Genomic DNA, 21,679 nt, shown 5'->3' on the forward strand with positions numbered 1-21,679 from the left:
CAAGGCTAGAGAGTGCTCATTGCAGCCATTCCTGTGTATTTATCATTGTAGGAAAACACGGTTACAATAAACCTCCCTCAACACGAAAATGACAAGCCCGTGTGCTCATGAGCACTGTGATTAAAGCGGCGAACGGGCGACATGGGAGAAATAAAACCCTGGACTCCTTCCCTGGTCGATTGCTTGATGATTGAGCAAAAGTTACATTGAAAAGGCGCTTCAGCATTGGCTGCACTAGACTCCCTCGGTGTTTTCAATTAGACAAACAGAAGTCCAGGTGGGAATGTGCTGCGCATTCGTCTGCCTTGCCGTGTGCTCGGGGGCTGGCTTCTGGGAGTGAAATCCCAATGCGATTGTGCTGAAGTGAACAATAGGGACCTACAGCGGCTCAGGGACGAAGATGTTAAACTAAATGGGCCATGGTTAACACGGCTGTGGATCCCGAGCGGCAGTTTTTCCAGGATACGGGGCATTTCGGTCCGTCCAGCATATGTTCGCCGCGGTTTTCTCTGCTCTAATTCATCCATGTGTCCCCACAGCTCCAGATGGCGTGCTGCCTCCCAGGCTTGCGGCCGCCGCTCCGACCAGTCTTCAGGTTGCCTGGTCTACACCAGCTCAGAACAACGCCCCCGGCTCAGCCCGCTACCAGCTCCAGATGAGGCCGGGCCCCTCCTCCCCTGCGTTGCTAGAGTGAGCATTCTGCCCCTTCCATCCTCCCAGCGGGCACTGGGGCGCGGTGTAGCCATAGCTTCATCTTCGTTCCCATTTGTGAAATGAAATTTACTGGGGCAACATTGGTTAATAGCCTTAGATGAATTTCAGGTGTTTGAGCAATAGGTCCGTTCTTATTTGTAACAAATAAAAACCACCTTTTGTTTTTATTTTTAATTGATTTTTAGAGAGGGGAAGAGAGGGATAGAGAGATAGAAACATTGAAGAGAGAGAAACATCATTGATCAGCTGCCTCCTGCATGCCCTCTACTGGGGATCGAGCCTGCAACCTGGGCACGTGCCCTGACGTGAAATCATACCGGTGACCTCTTGGTTCATGGGTTGACACTCAAGTACTGAGCCACGCCAGCCAGCCAGGCCACCTTTTAAAAGTTCAAACAAACAAAACAACAAGCAACACCCTAGGGCAGTGATGGCGAACCTTTTGAGCTCAGCGTGTCAGCATTTTGAAAAACCCTAACTTAACTCTGGTGCCGTGTCACATAGAGAAATTTTTTGATATTTGCAACCATAGTAAAACAAAGACTTATATTTTTGATATTTATTTTATATATTTAAATGCCATTTAACAAAGAAAAATCAACCAAAAAAAATGAGTTCGCGTGTCACCTCTGACAAGCGTGTCATAGGTTCGCCATCACTGCCTTAGACAGTGGTTCTCAACCTTCTGGCCCTTTAAATACAGTTCCTCATGTTGTGACCCCCAACCATAAAATTATTTTCGTTGCTACTTCATAACTGTAATGTTGCTACTGTTATGAATCATAATCATGCACTTGAACCCCCAAAATGCTGTCTGGTGAACTGTGGCTACAAAATTATAATACATATCCTACTAGTTCCATGTGGCAAACATGCTTAATGCTAGCATTGACTGAGTGCTACTGTCATATACAGCTCACACGAATGCAATATTGTGAACCCTCAGCCAAATGGCTACTCATTTTCAAAGAGGTAGCATGTGTGGACAAAAAAGTGCAATGCTTAACTGCATGTTGACCTTACCTGTTTATTTCTCTGAGTGTCTGAATCTCTCTAAAATGTGTCCCTATAGGTTATTTTCCAGTCCTTCGGCATCATTAAGCCATGAAGTGAGGGACCTCCAGCCGCACACGGAGTACGCGTTCCGGGTGGTTGCCTCCAATGGATTTGGCAGTGCGCTCAGCCCTTGGATTCTGTTCATGACGACGGAGGACAGTAAGTGTTCTGCACGCTACGCAGCCAAATGTCCTCTACACGGGGGAGTCTTGAATGTCTTTAGTTTTTCCTAAACTCATAAATAGTCCTCCTGTATTCTTTGGACATCTAGTGGCAATAGTCTTTTGTAGGGCAAGGGTGGTTAAATGTTCCAGAAAGAAGGAAAATGTGTGCCTGGAGGGTTGGAGGGCTGGGCGTACAGACGTGGCCCCATTCCATCCTTCAGGGTACCTCGAGGTGCCCTGCGAGAGAAAGCTTGTCAGGTTGTCCTCTGTGACCAAATGTTGCAGGGCTCTCTGCTCTGGAGGGGTTCCTGCAGGTAGAAGACCTGAACTATGGGCCTGACGGTTTGAGGATGCTTAGAGCACCATGATACCTTCCCCTGGAAGTAGGTTTCCTTGTACTTCTATTTGCACTTGACAGACAGCCTTCTGAACAGAGAAGTAGAATCTACTCACAGTGATTCTGCATCTAATACCTACAATAGATTGGGGTTGCCTTAGTCAACCCAGAAAGTTTGTAGTTTTTCATGGAAGAGCTATGTTTGCATTTATATGTTTTTACTAGGTTATATAGGAAATAAACTCATGGACATAATATTTAGTTTTATACAAACTACCTCTATAAAAGCATACCAGTGGAAGCAAAATTTTGTTTAGAGAAGTTGTAAATTAATGCAAGCCACACAGTGAATGAGGACACTGGATCTTTGAGCATTGATATTTTTAGGGTTAATCTTGTCAATTCTTTTAATCCGGGGCTTCTTAGAAGATGTTGTTCTGTTGGCCAATTGCCATTCCAGCTCTATGTCCAGTGAGGACTAGAGTAACTTTCTCAAGCCTAGATATTAGTCCAAAGGCATAGTGTTTGAAACAGTACCAGTTGTTTATTCAGTAGAATATTTATTTCTACAGTAACCTTAATTACAGTATTGTAGTGAGGAGGTGACATCAGATGAGATAGAATCAGAACTATTTTCGTTCCTCAAAGCTTACCTAATTTTACAAACATCAGTTATGAACAATAATATGTACTATTTCATCCATTTCTCCCTGGGAGCAAGTTAGGTCCTTTACAAGGGCACATCCCAAGTCCTTCTGGTCTTGAGGGTACCATTTAGCAAATTATCAGCACAGCGCAGTAAACACTGCCTAAGGCCCAGGAGGCATTAATGCGCCACTCAGCACACCTACTCCCCTTCAGGGGGACTTACATACACTCCGGGGAAGCGGACAGCCTGGTCACAAGCTCTATACAGATTTATGGTCTAGAGAGCTAACACTTGAAATAGAGTTTTAAAGAAATAATTGTTAAAACAATTGAATAAAGAGATGACCTGAACATAATTATTCAACCCACTGCAGAGGTGATTCCCATTGAATGCCACACTGGAAAAGGGAAGAAATGGTCTCTGTTCTCTGGCACTCATCATTTCTATGCCCATCAAGAAGGGGTGACTGTGAATTACCTTGGTGGCAATGCTTACTAAAAAGGGAGCATGATCTCCTGTCTACAGGCAGGAAGTTCATCAGGGCAGGAAATGAGCACTGGCCGCCCAAGCAAATGCGCGGGTGCAAAGGGAAGTTCTCGTGGACAGAGAAAAGGGCCGTGAGGAATTTTTTAAAATATATTTTTATTGATTTCAGAGAGGAAGGGAGAGGGAGAGAGAGAAACATCAATGATGAGAGAGAATCATTGATTGGCTGTCTCCTGCACGCCCCACACTGGGGATTGAGCCCGCAACCCGGGCATGTACCCTGACCTGGAATGGAACTGTGACCTCCTGGATCATAGGTCAACGCTCACCACTGAGCCCCCTCAGCCAGGTGATCTGAGGAATTTTTAATTAAACCTATTGGTGAGACATTGGTTAATAAGATTATGCAGGTTTCAAGAGTCCATCTCTATGACACATGATCTGTATATTACATTGTGTGCCCACCACCCAAAGTCAAATCATCTTCCATCACCATATATTTGACCCCCTTTACCCTTTACTAACCCCACTCCCCTTCCCTCTGGTAACCACCTTACTGCTGTCTGTGAATTTCAGTTTTATGTCACACATATAAGTGAAATCATGTGGTTCTTAGCTTTTTCTGTCTGACTTAATTCGCTTAGCATAATAGTCTCAAGGACCATTCAAGGTGTCCCATATGGTAGTAGGTTATCTTTTCTTTTTATTTTATTTTAAATCTTTATTGCTGAGAGTATTTATCTTTTCTTATGGCTGAGTACTATTACATAGTATATAGGTACCACATCTTTATCCAGTTATCTATCAGGGGACACTTTGGTTGTTTCCATGTCTTGGCCACCGTGAATAATGCTGCAGTGAGCATAGGGGTATATATGTCTTTGCAGACAAATGCTTTGAAAGGATGGATTGGTTAATGGAAAAGTCTATCTGCCTGGCCTTCGGGGCCTATAAGGCACCCTGCTCTTCCCAATGTGGAACTTCTTGTTCTTTGCAGACTGCACTCCTGCCTTCCTGAATTCTCCCATCAGCATACTTAATTTTCTGTCCCAAACCTTCAAGGATGGGTCCAGAGCTATTTACTGAACTATATGCTCCAATTCTGGAAGAAAAAGAATTCTTACTAATGTATACTCTCTGGTCCTGATCTCAGGAGAAATGGAGAAAAATAGTTTCCCAATATTGGTTCTCCTACTCTCAGACGACCAAGTAATATCTTTTCCATTTTCACACATACTGGTCTTCAGCAGTTCCTTTTATTAATCAACTAGAGGCCCAGTGAACAATCAGGGCCAACCAGCCAGGGGGAGGGACCACAGGAGGTTGGCTGGCTGTGGAAACTGCCAGCTCAGAGGCCTGGCAAGTCAGGTGGGGAACTTCACTGAAGCAAGCAAGCCTCATGTTCGCTTCCAGCTGCCTGGCTGCCGGCCGCCATCTTGGCTGACAGTTAATTTGCATATACTCACTGATTAGCCAATGGGAAGGGTAGCGGTCGTACACTAATTACCATGTTTCTCTTTTATTAGTGTAGATGACGCCTGTGTTACCAGCCTTTTCTTATTTCATCAGTTGCCAAGGAGCTGCATGTTCATTTTGGTGCAAAATCATGGTGCCCGTTCTTCCTCTTTGTTTTGGGATAAGCTGTTGAACCCTTTTCATCATCATCAGATTAATATTTCTTTATCTTTATTTTATGGATCCTATTACATTTAAGTCTTTTATGATGAGCTGTCAGAAATCCTGTCGGCAGGTAGTTGGGGTATAAATAATAAATTGATAGATTTCATGATTAAAGGGACGAAGGACTCCATCACTCTCCACTTCTGCTAGCATATCAGTAGTGAATATCAAAAGGCCACATTAACAATTAGCATATAACATATTGCTCTGTGTAATTATGCATCCATATATTTGCCACCTTGATTTTTAATTCATTGGGAAATTCTGGGAATATTTATTTGTGGAGTTGATATTACTGAAAAAGGGCTTTGAAACTGAGTGAGTTTTTAATGAAAATGGTAAAAAGTTGCTTCAGGCCAACAATGAGGACCTAACAGGGAAACTGAGCAGTTGCAGGTGACTAATAGCAAGCGAGTCTAGAAGAGGTGAAAACCACGGGAAAGTTAGACACACACAAAAGGCGTGAGTGGGCCCACCCGTTCATTCATACACACAATTACACACGTGCGCGTGTGCGCACACACACCCTTCCCAACATGCACACCTGAGTATGAAAATAAGCAGACCCCTTCGTTAACAGCTTTGTCTAAGGCTGGGGTTGAACTTCTGAAGCCGTGGAGCAAAATCGTTTCCCATAAAAGACAATTTCATTTGCCAAAATGAAACTACTTTCTGTTATTGATGCTGTAATAATGAAATGGCCTGTACTCCGAGTCTGGATCTGGACAGAGAATGCCCCGTTCCCGGCTCCGGGAGGGAGTTCTCCGAACAGTCGTGCCCCGGGTGCGGCCGTGTGGGTGTATTTCCATCCCTGGCCGGACTGAGCTGTGTGGCTGTCATACTTCCCAGTGACAGCTGCATTGACAACATGTTACACCCCACATTGATTTTACAGTTAAGCGGCGGATGGTGATATATTGGGATTTTAAGAATTCAGCTGAGAGGCTGACTTTTGCCTTTTATCATTCCATTAAAATTTTATAACCATCTTTTTCATGTCATTTCACCCATGAATTCTTCCTTTAGAAAGTGATAGCTACCGCCGTGAGCATAACTTTGCCCGTGTTCAGAGCTTTTTATTGTATTAGCAAACTGCCCCAATTACAGTTATTACTCATGTTTTACATAATTGTGCTGACCCTTTCCACCACGCAGTAGCATGCCGGTTGATTTGTATATAGAATAAGACGATCCGGCCTGTCCTTTTAAAGCACACACTTGAACCCGTGCCAGGAGTCGGGTTTTAACACTTGCCTGGCCAGAGGAGCTAATTAAGCTGCTTTCGGATCCCTCTCCTGAGTCACACAAGTTTAAGGACCCTTCTTGAGACAGGAGCAGGGAGCCGACTCCGAGCGGAGAGCTAATAAAATGCGCTGGCTTTTAAGGGGGGCGAAATCATGAAATTGACATGGAGCATCTTCTTTCCCAAGATAAGAGATCATCTTGAGGGAAAGCCTGTGTTCCGTGGGGGCCTGAAGTACAAGTTCATCTCATTATCATGGCTGTTTCACTCATAACATAGCGTCTTATCCGGGAGAAATGAAAAGCGTATCCCATCAAAACACATCAAACCGCATCCTTGTTGTTTCTTCCCCTTGAAAAAGTCCCCAGTTTGAGAGGGCACATGTGAGAAATAATTATGCAAAACCCTGCTGAAGCCCTAATACAAAATATTCTGAGTTGTAAGTGTATGTTGCTTTTTTTTTTTAAGGGAGAAGGGTGGCATGGAGTTAGATATGAAAGCCTTGGATCCAGCGTTGATTTTATGAACCCCAATCTCAGAGGATTTAGTTTCTCAAAACAACACTGACACCTTACAAGATTCACGCTGGTTTTTTGTTGGGAAATAGCCAAGTTTGGATGACACGTACAAATAAGAAAGGAATTCCTATTTTGATATAATAATGGCCACTTCTACTGTATACCGGAGGGCAAACGTGAGAAATGTCACCGTGGTTTTAAGAAAGCTTTAACATGAAAGCTAGTCTCAGACTAAAATGCCAAATGGGATCCCTACCAAGATGCCTGGACGTGTAGGGGTTTTTCTCTCCCGATGGGATGCATTACCAAATCGTCAGCAATGACTTGATGTCAGGGTTAGTGCTAGGCAACATCTTCCCTCTCAAATAGCCATTTCGATTCGACCATCAGTCCAGTTGGTGACAAATACATGGACAGCGTTGCATGACACTGGGCTTGCATGACCTTAGTCACTGGTTTTGTGAAGCAGCTGTTACATTTAAAACAAACCTTGAGTGTAACACTGAATCGCACCTGTGCGCACACACTCATGTAATCAATGCTGTTTGGGACAATTACTAAATCCAAGTATACTTTTTATAAATATTTTTTTAAAAAAATCTAATGTTCACAGAAAAAAAATCTCATAAATGTCAACATCGCTGTGGGCAGGAAAAGGAGAATAGGGTATATTCTTGATCTGCTGTAGCAACTGATAGATTTCGGGCCGTGGTTTATAAGAATGCTAAATGTTCCGGAATTACAGCTGTTACTGATCAGTGATTGAGCAGATTTGTGTTATTGCACCGTGTTCTTGCTTGTACCTAGAGAGCAGTAAAGCCTCCGTATAATAAAAAGCACCTGCATTTTAAATGAAATTTCAATTGAAAAACTTAACAGCCCTTCACATGGCAGAATTTAACGCAGCCCAGTAAAGCTTAAATAACACTTTGCCTCCGCGGGCTGAGGGGCTTGCATTCAAGGTGACTTGATGGTGGCGCGCGGCGAAATTATTTACAATTAGGGAATTTCTCTGGAGGGCTGCAGGGTACTTGGCGTTCCGCGGCACCTCGCGGGCATATGGCGGGCCTTCTTCAGTATTCACGGGGCCTCCCGAACCTTTCTGATAATTGAATCAGTTAGAATGCTGAGTGGAGCGAGCGTAAAACCTGTTCCCCCAAAGGTCAGGTCTGTGCATTGTTTATTTATCAGTAGGTGAAAGAGCTCCATCGGCAGCTTCTGTCACAGCCGGAGTAAAAAATCACCTGTAATATTAACAGGGAGTAGATAAATTGCCAAACACGGCCGGGAATGATAAACAGAGCTGGGCGTAACGTGGAATATGGAGTGAATGGTGTGGGGTGGGGGCAAGGGGAGGGGGTGAATGGGCTATAAACCGAGTTTGTTAGGATAGTGCTATCGATTATAATTAGTGACTGGGGCTCTTGAGGAAAAACCCATGGCAGCAGCTAGAACTTGGGCTACAACCGCCCTGGTGTCTATTTCTCCTCTAATGCCTTGATTTCCAAAAAAGTCCTTGGGCTATTTCTTAGCATGAACCTTAAGAAAAAGACACAATCTGGATAAAGCCATTTTAGAAAGGAAAACGACGGTCTAGCTCAGTGCTACTCAGCAAGTCCCTCTTGCACGTTTGTGAGCAACGCCATCCCGGTCCCTGTCTTTACTCCTTGGCTTTTCCCGGGTGTCCCATTCCGTGACCTTGTGGGAGGGTTAGTGCTCCTCGTAGCTTTGTTCTCAGGAGACGTGGGGCGTTTCCAGGCTGTATCACTTTTTGGGTTTCATTCAACCCTATAGGACCCGGACCTGTGGACCCTCCGATCCTCCTGGCTGTGGACCCGAGAGCGATGCTGGTCACCTGGCAGCGCCCTGTAAAGCCCAACGGGGTCCTCACGCACTATAACCTGTACCAGCTCGGCCAGCTCTTCCTGAGAGCTCCTGGCGATGCCACGAACCGCACCGTGACCTGGCTGCGCCCACACACCGCCTACGCCTTCCAGGTGGAAGCCTGCACCGCACGGGGCTGTTCCCTCTCCCCCCGGTCCCAGGCTGTCTGGACACCCCCAGACGCGCCGGAAGGCATCCCAAGCCCCGAGTTGTTCTCCGATACCCCGACATCTGTGATCGTCTCATGGCAACCGCCTGCCCACCCCAACGGCTTGGTGGAGAACGTCACCATCGAGAGGAGGGTCCAGGGGAAGGAGGAAGTCACTGCCTTGGTGACTCTCCCGGGAAACCATTCCACGCGGTACATGGACAAGACGGCCGCCCTCAGCCCGTGGACGAAGTACGAATACCGGGTCCTGATGAGCACTCTGCGTGGGGGCACCAACAGCAGCGCCTGGGCGGAGGTGACCACGAGGCCCTCCAGGCCCGCCGGGGTGCAGCCCCCCATGGTGCGCGTGCTCGGACCCGGGGCAGCCGAGGTAAGATACTGGGTGTTCTGTCTGCAGACGTAGGCATGGGCCCTGGATGGACTCTGTGATGAACAGAGCCACCTACTGACAAAACGCACACATTGGTGGTTTTACGCATGCTCTGGAGAAACTGGGCTTTGGCCCTTGGCCCAAACGCTCTTGAATGCGATGTCCGTGTTTCATTTCTCCCTGTGTCCCCTTAATTACCTCGTGGTGATGCTTGTGTTGGCCCTCACACACCTGAAATACTTTGAATACCACGATGGGATGCTTAGCCTAACCACCACGTCAGATTTAAATAGAGCAGAGAATGAGGGGGGCTGGGGAAGCTCGGAGACCTGGATTAGCATATTAACCGAAGTCCCAATGACCCAAACTCTGATATATTTTCTTAATGATCAAAGAATCAAAATGATGGGGAACGGCATTAAAATAGGGCATTACTGGGCGATCTAGAAAGCGTTCCGTTATTCGCCTTGTCCTCCTGGGAACGCTCCAGAGGACGGGCTAACTGCCATTGTCTTGGCTGGCATACAAACTTCATTCAAGGGAAATTAGTGTAACCAAACAGGAGGGAGTTGTGTAGCTGCGGAGCCTCTTTTGTGTAAATACACACATGCTTCCATGGCTCCGGGCTTGTACTCCTGCCAAAAGCATCGGTACAGTAGCTTGCTCACCAGAGCACAAAACAAAGGACATTTGCATAACAGCAAAGTTCATCTGTTGAAATTATGACTTGGATCTACGCGGTGCCCGCGTGCGCTCTCCCCCACCCACACCAAACACGGGGTGATGCTCAATAGGGGAAACTGTGGAAGACATTTGATGTAGCCTCCAAGCTCGATGCTATGTTTAAAAGCCTTGATGACTTGGTTGCCATATGAGACTGTTCAAAGCAACACCTGTTTTTGATAGGAATGTCAAAAGTGTCTAGAGTTCTGTGGGTAAAACACCAGAAGGAAGTTCATTGGAAGTCCATGATATGCACACAGTGCTTATTATACGAATGGGGTAAGCTTAAGAATTGTTCTTCGCTCAAAGTAAAAAGAAAACCCCCAAACAAGCCTGGAGTTGTTAATCATTGGGGAAATGACTATGTGTCTTGATCCTGGGGGACTTTTGCAGAACTCGGGTAGCAGGCCCCATCAATATGATGTGATGTAATCACGGTCCCCTACACAAAGGCAGAGCTGTGTGATAGGCATCATTCTGGATTCTCTCCCAACAAATATTTCATAAGCAGGCCTGAAAAAAAAAAAAGAACAAAAACTTTTAAAAGAAGGATGGCTCAGTGCACAATGCTGTTTCACTTATTCATCAGTGATGATCACAAAGCCTCCAAAACAAGTTGCCTGGCTTTTTCTTCCTTTTTTCCCTTTAAATTCCCTCTTTTCTTCGATTTTGTGACCTCACCTAGGAATAAAACAATACCCATGGCTTCTCCGCTCACTCGAGAGACATTTAGATCACCCTGGCCAGCGAGCTGAGTCTCTAAGGCTGCCACCAGGAATAGTGGTGTCACCGGGATCGTGTCCAGGCACGGCTTTGCTATGGGGTGTACTTTAACCAATGTAAAAGGAATTGAGTCTTAATCATCATTCTCACCTATTTTTTGTTAAAATATTTTAAATAATTGATTTTAGAGAGGAAGAAAGAGAGAGACAGAGGGAGAGGGTGAGAGAAAACGAGCCTGACAGGGAATTGAACCGTGACCTCCTGGTTCATATGTCAATGCTCAACCACTGAGCAACACCAGCTGGGCTATTCCTTATTTTTTTACTATTTTCTTCTGACTTTGATTTTGTATGAGATTACAAATGTAGATAATTCATATACCCGTTTGCAGAAATGTGTCTTTTAAAATTTAAAAAGAATTGCATGCTAAGGCTAAATATATATTTCAATCAGCCATGATCACAGTTACTTACTGAACTCTGCAGGCATGGCAGTACATGGGGACCAAACCCTGCTCTCAGGAAGCTTATAGTCTATTTAGAAGCTGAAAGATATACTCTAAAATGTCAGGGACATCGAGAGGCAACAATAAAAGATGAACGCGGGTGGCATATGCATAAGTGATACTTCTCATGGCGTCTGCGGGCATGGCGGTACATGGGGACCAAACTTGGACCCTGCTCTCAGGAAGCTTATAGTCTGTATCTAAGAGATATACTCTAAAATGTCAGGGACATCGAGAGGCAACAATAAAAGATGAACGCGGGTGGCATATGCATAAGTGATACTTCTCATGGCCTATGCACTTTTTCCAGGGTCTTTTTCACTCCAAGAGCACGAATGTGTTGCTAATGTGCCCCTGCAGAATTTAGCCAGAAGACGAAAGGACCGTTGCACATAGGATTCCATTATCAAACCTCATTGTTACGTCTGACGCTCAAGCCCATGAGTTTAACAGTCATCCTTTGCTCGCCTTTGTCAAAGCTCTCTGTGCATCTCTTGTCTTTGCAAATAGGGGATGTTGTTTTTACTTTCTTCATTATGCACAAGTGAAATATAGGAACCTGCTTGTGCGTCCTCAGAAAATGCAAGTATTGATCCCCTCATCACCATGTAACACAAAAAAGTGGTTACACGTTTAGAGCGCACACTCCTGATGCGAAGCAAGGGGTTCTGACGTTTCATTTAATTGAGTTACAAACAGGAAAACCATCAGCCCCTGCTGCTCGCTGCCCCGTGGATGCGCGTGGACGTGTGAATTGTCTCCGTGTGAGCTCTGTGTGCTCCAGGTCCCCTGCCGGGGCGATGAATCACCAAGGTGTGTACTGGTCTGACAGGCCTAGAAAGTATCAACATGGAAAGCCAAACCCAGGGATTGGCATTTCCCTTAGTTCCTGGAGGTCGCTAACTGACCCCAACCCTCACCTCTGCCTCATGCAGAAATAGGCATTTGCACCCGACTGGCATGGCTCAGTGGTTGAACGTTGACCTATGGACCAGGAGGTCACGGTTCCATTCAAGGTTTGATTCAAGGTTAGGGCACGTTCCCAGGTTACGGGCTTGATTCCCAGTAGGGGATGTGCAGGAGGCATACAATCAATGACTCTCCCTCGTCATTGATATTTCTATCTCTCTCTCCCTTTCTCTCTGAAATCAGTACAAATATTTTTTTTAAGTAGGCATTTAGCAAGCAACTTCACTGAAAACCAGACAGAGGGACATTCCAGGCCTGATGAACTTCAGTTGCTCTGTTCCTGTGTCATCACACTGATTCCATTTATCTTTTCCTCCAGGTCACGTGGAAACCACCGCTCATCCAGAATGGAGATGTGCTTAGCTACGAGATCCGTATGCCCGACCCTCACGTCACAATCATGAATGTCACTCCTGCAGTGTTAAGCCACGTCATCACTGGGCTGACTCCTTTCACTGATTACTCGGTCAGCATCGTGGCTTGCTCAGGGGGGAGCGGGCATCTAGGAGGATGCACAGAGAGTTTGCCCACCCACGTTACAACCCACCCCTCCCCACCTCAGGGTGTTCAGCCGCTGTCCGTGGTCCCACTCAGTGAATCGTATGCTGGGGTTTCTTGGCAGCCACCATCCAGGCCAAATGGACCTGGTTTGAGGTAAGAAAAAGGGACTGTGCTTTGGATTTTGCTGTGGGCTCATCTCTCCAGGAAGGGAAGGAAGGAGGCTGTAACTCACGTATGAACGTAGAATCAATTCCTTATCGGCTATCCCCCACTCATAAATTTCATACAATTGCATATTACGTTTCCTGACTTATACAGAACCATACACGTTCATCAAGGTAGAAATCTATTAATTTTAAAATATGTTTTTATTGATTTGAAAGAGGAGTGGAGAAGGATAGAGAGAAACATCGAAGAGAGAGACGTCAATCGGCTGCCTCCTGCACGCCTCCTACTGGGGATCGAACCTGCAACCCGGGCATGTGCCCTGACTGGGAATTGAACCAGCAACCTCTTGGTTCATGGATTGATGCTCAACCACTGAGCCACACCGGCCGAGCTATATCCTAATTTTGTGAAGAACTAAAAACCCTTGAAACAACCACCATTGTTCTCTAATGATTCTTGACATAGTCCTTCCTTGATTTTCAAAGTGTATTTTTATTAGATGTCAGGAAAACTTGATGCATGTTCTAAAGGATACATTTACACAAATGTGTTTCAAAATTCCAAAGCCAGCACGTAATCCTTTGGTATGCTGTTATTACCTGGAAACCTGTAGAGAATGTAGTCAGGGATACAGATAAGAAGTAAGAAAAGAGTGGTTCTGAAGTGGCTTGACCCTTAGCCAAGGCTATGGAGTTGATAATATTATCACTGTTTATAAAGTAATGACGGTTGACGCCTTAGAAAATCATTAACTTCATAAGCATTTTGTATTTCTACTTTGTGTAAAACTGGCAAGAAAGTCTTGGCAAACCTGACATGCAAGAAATCTAAAATGTGACCGTTCTCACTGATAGCAGAAAAGTGTGAATAGAGTTGGTGGGTTCAAAATAGTTGACTGTTTGAAACTGGAGTCAGGAAAAAATAATAATCTCGAAAAAACTCTGTAATCGTAAATGAAGATGTGTTCTTTACATTCACATGCACACATGACATACTCATCCCACGGAACACCGGAATTTTGGTAATAACGTGAGTTCAGATAATCCCAGTGTTTCTGCTTGTCTTTTGCTTTAGATATGAGCTTCTGAGACGTAAAATCCAGCAGCCACTTGCATCAAATCCCCCAGAAGATTTAAATCTGTGGCACAATATTTACTCAGGAACCCAGCGGTTTTATGAAGATAAGGGTCTTAGCAGGTGAGATTACGAAACTATGAAAACAAGTGCTAGCATTGAGCTCGGAGCGTGTTGAATAGTTCAAAGTACCGTCGCGTCTTCACTGTGTGCGCATGTTATCAGTGACGCCGTGAAACGCGTTTGGTCGTTATCTGTGCCGTTAGTCATCGGGCCGAAACAGTCAGCCTGTTTCACGTTTGCCGTCTTAAAATGAGCCTTTTGAGCTCGAACTTGGGGATGTTAACTTACTGCCTCTGCCACAGCTCCAGCAAGACAGAGATTAATGTAAGATTAGAGGAACTTGGAAATCTTGAACATATATGAAACTGGGGTGACAGTGGGCACTTGTCAGATGCGCGCTGTTTCTGGAGAATAATTGCGATACATCATTACTGCCATCCGCAGAAATTATTTAGTTAACAAGCTGGGCACTGGGAAGAATTCGGTCTAGAGTTCGGGGAGATGAGTAGCCAGCAGGCAATGTCAGGAGGAGATTGCACAGGTGCGAGGGGAGACGTGAGTGCTGGTCCATCCTGTGAGAGAGCTGGCTTGGTGACCTTAGGCAAGTCACTTTCTCTGGCTTCACTTTTGTTGTTTATAAAATGAAGGGATTCAATGGGATTAGATGATTTCTACCCCTTCGTGAGTCCAAGCAACATAATTAAATTCTAAAGCACCACAGGTATTCCTTTAAGAAAACGTTGCAGACACCTTTTTTATCAGGTTACTTCTGTAGGCTCAGCACTGAGTAGCTCTACTCTGAATACTGAGCACCGGCCTCGTGTGCCACCGCCTCCTCACCTGGCCTCTGTGCTCGGTCCACATCAGCATTTCTCCTGGCACAGCTCACATGCACCCCTTGCTCCCAGCTGCTACCATTGCTGTCATCTCCCCGTCTGAGTGATCATCCTTTGAGTCTTGAACTAGAAGTTTTCTATTGGGCTTCCCCGCCCTCTCTCTTCCTGGACTGAATCAGCTGAAATATCCATCTATTCATTCATTTATCTAAATCATCTACTCAGTAAGTAAACAGATTAAAAACCATCATCTCAACTGAACCTGGTTTGCTACTTCACTTGAATAATAGCAACTGAACCTTGAGAGGAGTATGGTTCTAGAAATAAGATTTTAATATATATTATGTTTTACAAGGAAAAACGCCATAGTCATGTTTATAACGCAATAAGTTTACCATTTTCTGTGTGTTGGTAAAGGGAGGGCCTTGAGGATGGTCTCAACAAATTAATCATTTAGGGAATAACTCCGTGACAGTCTGGGATTTCTAAATTGGCCTTCAAACAATTGGTTTTACTAGTTACAGTATAGACTCAATATAAGTTAGTTCACTGTTCAGATTTCAAAAAAAACCTGTTTCCTACAGGGTTTGAAATGGTACATTTTTCAAGACAAACGTAGGGAACACAATATTTTGAGAAGTTGGTATCCGTAAGTTTTGCATGAGTATATGAAGCCCATTAATCTAGCATTTTTCTTTTAAAAGTATTTTTTATTATTAGCTAAGTGGAATGTCTCTTATGATAATAATAATCAACATCTAAGTCCATCTCAAAAACCAATATACCCGAAGTGACTTTAAAAACACTGTAAGCACACTAACACATTCTTTGTAAATGTAAAGTGAAATATATATAAACTGACATATAGAGCCATGGGTCTGTATACTTGCATAAAGATTAGGTTTCAGGTACAATGAAAACAGTGTAAGGAAGTATTTTATTTAAGATCTCAAGGTGCTATTTCCTTAAATTTTAACTTCACCAGGGAAATTAAAGAAAATGCTGAAGACAAATGCATGACGTCAAGTAAGATGCCTACTGATTTCTCATTTAAATAAAACCATTTAAATAAATGGCGAGAATTAAATATTAGAAATGAGGGAACTGGAGACTCAGTCACCTTAACTAGCTGTGTATCCTTAGGCAAAGCCACTTACCTTCGCAGGGCCTCAGTTTTCTTATCTGTAAAATGTGGCAGCAGCTAATTTTATTACTTGAAGCAAATAAGCTCTAAAGCTATCTCTAAAATTGTAATATCACTTTGAAAACGGTCATTCTAATTACGCATATCTACGTGACCTACATTTCTATTACGCAGGCATAAATTGTGCATTTCACCATCCCTAAATTATAATGAAATAGCTTCATGTATCACTGGAAGAAATAAGGACTTGCAGAATTTATTTACAATTCACCCATTTAGTGCCATCTGGTGCTGTTAATTTCACTTATAGAAAAGAGTCAAAAAAATGACTCACTTTAAAGCCATAAAGATTACTTAATATATAACATCAGATATGTGGAAGAAAAATTCAAATTTTGTAGGAGATTAGGCACCCTGACCCTAGCTAAATTTCTTTTAAGCCACGTTGTGGAGTAAAACACAATTAAAAGTTATTTTACTCAGGAGGAGAGCTAATGAAGCCGAGGTCGCAGGTTCAATTCCCATGTGAGCCATTAGCTTCATTTCATTCGATTGTCACAGACTTGCTACCCTCTTAACCCCAACTCCCCATCCTTCCAATTCCGACTAGTGGTGACACAGGAAATTTGGCGAGACTGTTTGGATGTGTAAGCAAAAATCCATCCCCTCCGCTAGAAAAAATACCCCAAGTTCAAGCCCCAGTGATATGCCGGCATCCGAGTATGGACAGATCAGGTTCTCATTATGATTGGCATTACTGCTGTCATTGCTATGATGGTCAGAAGAGCAGGCTCTGGGATCTGACTGTCCAGGTTTGAATTTGTACTCTCCCACCTACTGCCTTGACGACTTAAACAAGTGATTTAACTATGAGACTGACTTTCCTCCTTTTCAAAATAGGTATCATCATAGCACTTTCTAGTAATTGTGAGGAGCTAATGAATTAGCACATGTAGGAACTTTCTAACACGCGTTAGTCAGTAAATACTATTGTTACTCCTTCTCACGTGTCTTAGTCATGTAGACCAGTGGTCGGCAAACTCATTAGTCAACAGAGCCAAATATCAACAGTACAACGATTGAAATTTCTTTTGAGAGCCAAATTTTTTAAACTTAAACTATAGAGGTAGGTTCATTGTTATTAACTTAATTAGGGTACTCCTAAGGCTTAGGAAGAGCCACACTCAAGGGGCCAAAGAGCCGCGTGTGGCTCGCGAGCCGCAGTTTGCTGACCACGGAATTGTAGACTATTTAGCACTTGCTAAAAACCATAGGTAACCCTGTTCCCTTTGGCTCAGTGGATAGAGCATCGGCCCTCTTACTGAAGGGTCCCAGGTTCAATTCCAGTCAAGGATCGATGGCTTGACTCATTTATTGTGTAACTTGGAAAGTCCCCATCACAGCCTCAGGCTTCCTCCGCCTACAAAGCAAGACTCCGTTTCCACAGGGTTAACTCAAGTAACTGTCTTCCCAAGAAGGCAGAAGATGGCTCACTGCGGCCAGACTCCCAGCAGGGGGGACATTGCTCTCTTCCCCAGTTAGGATTTAATTTAAGGGTTTATCTCTCTGGGAAGAAGCGTAGGTACAGGAAGAGGATGGTGAGGAGAGATTCTGATGTTTGAAAATGGATGTGTTTCCCAGAATGGGAGCGTGAAACTCTCTGATGGAATGCAGATAGAAAACTGGCCAGATTTGCAGCTGCAACTTGAACGGGTCTTAATCCTCATCACTTTCCAAAACAGTGAGAGGGGGAGACAATAAACCACGCCGGTCTTTAATAGCCGTCTGTGCTTCGTGGTCCTAATAAAGTACTTTCCTGAGACTGGTTAAGGCTCAAGAGTTACAAAAAAATAAGGAGAGAGTGTGTGTGTGTGTGTGTGTGTGTGTGTGTGAGATTTGCAGCTGCATCTTGAACGGGTCTTAATCCTCATCACTTTCCAAAACTTTCCTGAGACTGGTTAAGGCTCAAGAGTTACTAAAAAAATAAGGATTGTGTGTGTGTGTGTGTGTGTGTGTGTAGAAAAAGAAGATAATGTATACTGTTAAGAGGAAAAAGAAAATTGTGCATTTTGTGCAGAAAAGTCCTGTATTTTTGTGGAACAAGGAAATTGTGTTTTGTTTCCTGTACAAGAGAAATGTATATGTGTCTCTTCTACAAACCTTGTAGGTTCACCACATACGCGTATAAAGTTTTTGTCCACAACAGCGTGGGTTTCACACCGAGCCAGGAAGCGACGGTGACGACGTGGGCTGGCCTGCCGCAGAGAGGAGCCAGGGTCTCCGTGACTGTCCTCAACCACTCGGCCCTCGACGTGCGGTGGGATAAACCAAGTAAGCAAGCTGCTTGTCATGTGTTTATCTCCCCTTAATGCGTTAGGACCACCGTGAATTTGAAATGAACAGGTTCCAAAGCCAAAACAACAAAAGCCGAGGTCCCTGTGCTGTTCTTCAGAGGCCGACTCTCTCTCCTCCTCCTCCTCCTCCTCCTCCCAGGCCTTCCCTCTCTTGCGCTGTCCCCTTTGGGTTGGACTGTGGTGTCCAGCAGCTGTGATGGAAATGCCCGGGTATTCACTGGAAACAGCATCCCATTGTACGTGCACCTCCCTGCAGAGAACTCGGCCCTGCGTCTTGTTACTCACGCCTTATTAGCGGGAGCCATTTCCGAGGGGGGCGGTAATGTGAGTGAGTTTTCCCATTGCGTCCTTCATCCTCGGCCCTGGTCATAGGCGGGATTCCAGCCCGAGACAGGAAGAGAGCCTGGCCGTCAGCACTGGGCGTGCGTCAGTGACACAGGGCTCACCCTGACCCCATGCAGATCACCTCTGTGCAGGCGGTGAGGAGCGTTTGCAGATGGATCCGGTCTTCCCTGCAACTTCAGAAACTGCAGTAGCTGAAATTTCAGATCTGCTTGGTCGGTAGAGGAGCATGTAAGAGCTGACCTTTAATTCACAGCGATCCATTATCTCCATCAGAAAATAACAAAAATGCCCAGCCAGTGTGGCTCAGTGGTTGAGTGTCGACCTATGAACCAGGAGGTCACGGTTCGATTCCCGGTCAGAGCACATGCCTGGGTTGTAGGCTTGGTCCCCAGTAGGGGGTGTGCAGGAAGCATCTGATCAAGGATTCTCTCATCTTTGATGTTTCTATCTCTCCCTCTCCCTTCCTCTCTGAAATCAATAAAGATATATTTTTAAAAAACAATACTGCATCTATCACATCATAGATATATGTATTATAATCATTCCTATAAGCATTACTTCAAATCTGGCAAATAATTGAATCAAAACTTGCTAGAATGTTACCAAATATTGAGAAATATGGGACTTGCAAAGCCCCAATTCAACTATATGTTTAACGCAAGAAAACTGCACCCACTCGGGTTGTCACCTATAATACAGAAAGGTGTGAACTTACTCCCCGTTAGGATTCTGATCCAGTCTTGAGTTTTGTTACAGCATAAGAGGAGACACACTTCCTATTTCATTTTAGAACCTCTGTGTGAATCTGCCCCAATGTTGTATCAGTTGTGAATTGAAACCAGTATCAGGTGACATTCATTGTAAATTAAAGTTAGTACTGGTTGTGTTGATCTGTGGTGCCAGTAAGTCATCCACTTCTGCAAAAGACTATCATTCTAGGGTGTTTATAAGGTCTTCGGTGTCCCTTCTGTTGGGATTTTAGCTGTTTAGATGGAAGAATGTCGGTCAATTGACACTTACGATGCCCTCTGAGACACCTCTGGGAAAAATACACAGTTTTCATCTGGAGCTGGAGTCTTCTGTACAGTAGAATACATTTTCTCTCATCTCCCTCTTCCTCTCTATTCTTTCCCTTCCTGGTCCATCTTAAGTGCCTCCTCATGAAGGCAGGCACCCCCTTCCCCAGCTGACATTTGGATGCTTCTGTTGAGGTCCAGCTGCTGATCCATCTTAAGTGCCTCCTCATGGCACCCCCTTCCCCTGCTGACATTTGGATGCTTCTGTTGAGGTCCAGCTGCTGAATTTCCCGCCTGTAGGCCCCTCATGTTATAACTGCATGCCTGAAGAGAGCCTGCTTATAAAAACCGACAGACCTAATAGATCTGAAGCAGCTCGCTGAGGTTTCATTACCTGGGTCATCCGCACCTCTGACCTTCGGGATGTAGGTAATGCAATCTGCCGCTATTCCCACTCATACCTTAGACATTTTTCAGGTAACTGTGGGCACCAAGGTTACCTCGTGGAGGCGGGTCAGCGATGGGAAGGATTGTTGCATAATCATTTTCCTCCCTATGCAACCTACTCTCCTAAGGACATTAACTAGTCATGCCTCTGGGCAAGGCCGCCTACTTCTTGCAATGTTAGTAATTGTTCTCTTGCCTGGCTGGCATGGCTCAGTGGTTGAGCGTTGACCTATGAACCAGGAGGTGACGGTTCGATTCCCGGTCAGGGCACATGCCCGGGTTGTGGGCTCGATTTCCAGCAGGAGGCGGCCAATCAATGATTCTCTCTCATCATTTTTATCTCTCTTTACCTCTCTCCCTTTCTCTCTGAAGTCGATAAAAATATATTTTTTAATTACAACCATAAGGAAGGTTCCATATGCTTTTACCTCTCTCCCTTTCTCTCTGAAGTCAATAAAAATATTTTTTTAATTACAACCATAAGGAAGGTTCCATATGCTTTCTTCCATCCCATTCTAGGAGTAGCAAATCATAGAGTTTATTCTGTCTTTTTCCCCCTGAGGCCCTTTTAGGTCAGCCACATTGAAGGTGTTGTGTGTTTATCGTTAACAGCTTTTCAAGACCTACAAGGTGACGTGGAGTATTATACGCTTTTTTGGAGTTCTGCTACCTCAAATGAATCTCTGAAAATCCTCCCAGATGTAAATGCTCATGTCATTGGCCACTTAAGTCCAAACACGGAGTATCGGATTTTGATCTCTGTCTTCAACGGCGTCCACAGCATCACCAGCGATGTCCTGTATGCAACCACTCGCGATGGGGGTGAGTCCAGGTGTCGAGGGATGCTCGCTGGGCTTCAGGGATGCGAGTGAAATTGATTGATTCTTGCTGAGGCTGAGATCAGTCAGCCCTCCATTATAAAATTTCCGGTGTTGGAGGGGAGGGGGTCGGGGCTAAAATCTTAAGTGCTTGCTGTCATCGAGTGGCGGATCAATAAGCGGTCCCATTGAGACAGCAGCCCGGGCTCTCATAATGGGACATTAGCCCCGTTCGTTCCTGTTCTTTTCCGTGGATGCTTAGTTTGGAGCCGAGTTCCCATCAATAAATGGTGACATTTAGAGACTTTTTTCCCCCCACAAAGATTTGCTCTCAGAAACAGGATGCTTTTCAACGTGGCAGCCAAGCCCAGCGAGGGCCCTCCCTGAGTCACCAGAAATGGTGGGTGGAAGTTCAGCCCCTGAGAAAAATTGCCTGTGACTCACTCCGAAGCCAGCTAGCGAGGGGGAGGATGCAGAGAAAAGCAACGTGTGCATCTGAAATGAGTTCGGAATGGTCTTTCTAATCTTTTTGGCTTTATAAAGTCTCATTATAAACATTATAATATCATTACCTCCCAAGCAAGTGTTCCAGGTCATTAGGAGAGCACTTTAAGTGAGGAACCCATTTCCCTCGGAGGTGCCAGAGGTCGGCACCTTTTGTTTATAAAATAGAATGGATCACAAGGACAATTTTTCAACCAGTTAAGATGGGTTCTTAAGATA

At 44.7% G+C, this 21,679-nt stretch overlaps 1 protein-coding gene across 1 annotated transcript in view; it reads left to right on the forward strand.

Annotated features, from left to right (window-relative positions):
* USH2A (Usher syndrome 2A (autosomal recessive, mild)) overlaps nucleotides 1-21,679 on the forward strand; it is a 408,238-nt gene that overhangs the window by 264,271 nt on the left and 122,288 nt on the right. Inside the window, 7 exon segments of the mRNA XM_005879907.2 lie at nucleotides 540-690; nucleotides 1,787-1,929; nucleotides 8,642-9,270; nucleotides 12,510-12,844; nucleotides 13,934-14,056; nucleotides 18,144-18,307; nucleotides 20,751-20,960. Coding sequence (XP_005879969.1) covers nucleotides 540-690; nucleotides 1,787-1,929; nucleotides 8,642-9,270; nucleotides 12,510-12,844; nucleotides 13,934-14,056; nucleotides 18,144-18,307; nucleotides 20,751-20,960 — 1,755 coding nt within the window.

The sequence above is a fragment of the Myotis brandtii genome, unplaced genomic scaffold, assembly GCF_000412655.1.
Source record: "Myotis brandtii unplaced genomic scaffold, ASM41265v1 scaffold612, whole genome shotgun sequence".
Classification (NCBI taxonomy): Eukaryota; Metazoa; Chordata; class Mammalia; order Chiroptera; family Vespertilionidae; genus Myotis; species Myotis brandtii.